This window comes from Agrilus planipennis, unplaced genomic scaffold (genome assembly GCF_000699045.2).
Source record: "Agrilus planipennis isolate EAB-ADULT unplaced genomic scaffold, Apla_2.0 scaffold1525, whole genome shotgun sequence".
Taxonomy (NCBI): Eukaryota; Metazoa; Arthropoda; class Insecta; order Coleoptera; family Buprestidae; genus Agrilus; species Agrilus planipennis.
Window position 1 is genome coordinate 3,694 of NW_020440176.1, and position 2,493 is coordinate 6,186.

At 30.8% G+C, this 2,493-nt stretch overlaps 2 protein-coding genes across 2 annotated transcripts in view; both read left to right on the forward strand.

Annotated features, from left to right (window-relative positions):
* Window positions 1-1,541, forward strand: part of LOC112906042 (SID1 transmembrane family member 2-like) — a 3,209-nt gene extending 1,668 nt beyond the window's left edge. The window contains exons 2-6 of the mRNA XM_025979610.1: window positions 3-98; window positions 170-256; window positions 328-479; window positions 543-653; window positions 1,021-1,541. Coding sequence (XP_025835395.1) covers window positions 3-98; window positions 170-256; window positions 328-479; window positions 543-653; window positions 1,021-1,197 — 623 coding nt within the window. The 3' untranslated portion in view covers window positions 1,198-1,541. The remainder of the gene's footprint in view (window positions 1-2; window positions 99-169; window positions 257-327; window positions 480-542; window positions 654-1,020) is intronic.
* A 146-nt stretch (window positions 1,542-1,687) lies between these two features.
* Window positions 1,688-2,326, forward strand: LOC108743870 (enhancer of rudimentary homolog). The gene is made up of 3 exons (XM_018479468.2): window positions 1,688-1,801; window positions 1,870-2,055; window positions 2,136-2,326. Exons 1-3 carry the CDS (start codon window positions 1,799-1,801, stop codon window positions 2,256-2,258), a joined length of 312 nt encoding a protein of 103 aa, XP_018334970.1. The 5' UTR covers window positions 1,688-1,798; the 3' UTR covers window positions 2,259-2,326.
* The last annotated feature ends 167 nt before the right edge of the window (window positions 2,327-2,493 follow it).

A 2,493-nucleotide genomic window follows, 5' to 3' on the forward strand; every position in this document is an offset into this window, starting at 1 on the left:
AGCAAACATATACTTTTGGATTTTATTTACAATACTCCACATAATTACTTGTTTTATATTAACCGCCCAACTTTATTATTTAGGAAATTGGAAGTTCGGTAAGCAACAGATTTACCCAGTAATTTCTTTAACGAATGAGAGCGTCGATTATTTAGTGTATTGTTTTTAGATAAGGGTATGGTCAGAAGGAGGTTTCAAATTATTGCCAATGATTTCAGATCGGGTCCTTTAAATATATTGAAGCCTCTACATCGAGGTATGAATGAATTATTGTCTTTCGTTTTATCTGCTTTTTATAAAGTGGTTGATTTTTTTAAATATACATAGGCAGAATGGTACTTTTGATACTAGGAAATATTGTAAATTGGCTTCTGGCCGGTTATGGATTGTATAAACACGAAAAAGATTTCGCCTTGTACCTTTTGGCCATTCTACTATGCAATACCATGCTCTATTTCCTATTCTACTTAGTAATGAAGGTAGAAAACATAAAAGCGCTATATGCGAAATATGCCATGTTAAGATATTAAATCGTTTTCCAGGTACTTCATAAAGAAAAAATTAACGTGCAAACAATTCTATTTCTGACATTGATGCTAACATGTGCCGTGTCAGCTATGTATTTCTTTATACACAAGTCTATCTCATGGGAGGTAAGTTGGTTCCGTTTACTTTTCCTCGATATCATGTACAATAAATATAATTAATAGGTAGGCGCCGTTTATGCAATAATTAAAAAGAAATAAATATGGAAAAAAGCATATTCTTTTTACCATGTTTATGTTTTACCGAATTAATACTTTTGTCAATGCAGAGATGTATTATGTGTTGCCTGCAGTGCTAGCCGCAATAAAAACAGTATTTCGGGCATTTCTTCCGCAGATGCGAGGTCCGTACTTAGGCAGACGATCAATATTGTTTCCTACGGAAACCAAATTTAATTTTTTTTTCACGACCAGTAGTAGTAGAATAGTTTGTATTTGTAATTTCTCTTTTTTATTGTTTTTATGTTTGTTTCAGCTGACACCAGCTCGATCGAGAAGGTATAACCAGGAGTGTAAAGTATTTCAATTTTACGATTACCATGACGTGTGGCATTTTTTGAGTGCTACTGGTATGTTTTTCACATTTATGGTGCTTCTTACTTTAGACGACGATTTGTCGCACACTCACCGATCCAAAATTTCGGTTTTTTAAAAATAATTCTAACATAAATTGTTCACAAAGAAAGTGTATTTTATTGTGCAAATAGCGCTCACATGTTGTTTTTGTTTTTCTTCTATTATTGTTTTTAGAATTCAAAATTGCAGGACAGTTTATGGAAAAATAATCTATTTTTTTACAATTCAGTTAATCATTTTTTTTTGTTTTTGTTATTATTTATGTTATTATGTATTAGCAGAGTATGACATTAATGTAATTTTTTAAAGTTGTGATAATAATCAGTGTTGTTGACTTGATAGATTGTAAAAGTATGTTTATATTTTCCGTTTTTCTATATAAATAGCAAATAAACCATTTCAGTTCTTTAACCCGCATTATCTAAATTAACTAGATACATGTCCCGTTCAAGATAGAAAAGCTATAAATATTCATTTCTGGTGTAATTAGAACTAACACCCTGTACATTAAAAAAATGTATATGATTATCCTGCAACGCGTACATTGAGCCACTGCCTGCTGTCAAATATCGAGCATAGCAAATGTTTTGACATTTGCCTTGTCTGTCATTTGTTAAGTAAAAGAAAAAGAAATAAATTACAGAAAACTGGCGGTATAGAATTACAGCATATTAAAAATGGTAAGACCGATTAAAATGTGTATTAAAAAAAATAATGGTAGTTTTATACATCTGGTTTACTTTTTAAGGCTCATACTATATTGTTAGTACAACCCGGTGTTAATCCCGAATCTCGCACTTATTCCGATTATGAATCAGTTAACGAGTGTATGGAGGGTGTTTGTAAGATTTATGAAGAACATTTAAAGAGGAGGAATCCCAACACCCCCACAATTACCTACGATATATCCCAATTGTTTGATTTTGTGGACCAGGTAGGTAGTTAATAATATTGCTCTGTTTTATTAGTTTTCTTGACGAAATCCTGATTTAATTAATTGTTTTCGACTTTTAGCTTTCAGATTTGAGTTGTCTCGTGTATCAGAAATCGACAAATACTTATGCTCCATATAACAAAGACTGGATAAAAGAGAAAATATACATATTGCTACGACAAGCAGCAGGCCATACAGATTAAGAAATTAGGATAAAGCATTATGATTTTTATAATATACATTAAGTGAATCTTTTTTATTTTCCTTCTATATTAACAAATAATTTGTAGTTTTGTTGTATTAGTATTATAAAATTGAAATAAAGTTTCTACTGTTTTAATATCTATGTAATGCTGGGAATTCTTTTTCTGATAATAGTTAGAAGGAGAGAAAGGCAGCACAACGATATTAATTTTGATAAGGTTTTAATTTTGCATT

Coding starts and splice junctions, on each gene's coding strand:
- LOC108743870 (XM_018479468.2), top strand. Junction 2,056..2,135: donor TGTTTGATTTTGTGGACCAG/GTAGGTAGTTAA, acceptor TTCGACTTTTAG/CTTTCAGATTTGAGTTGTCT.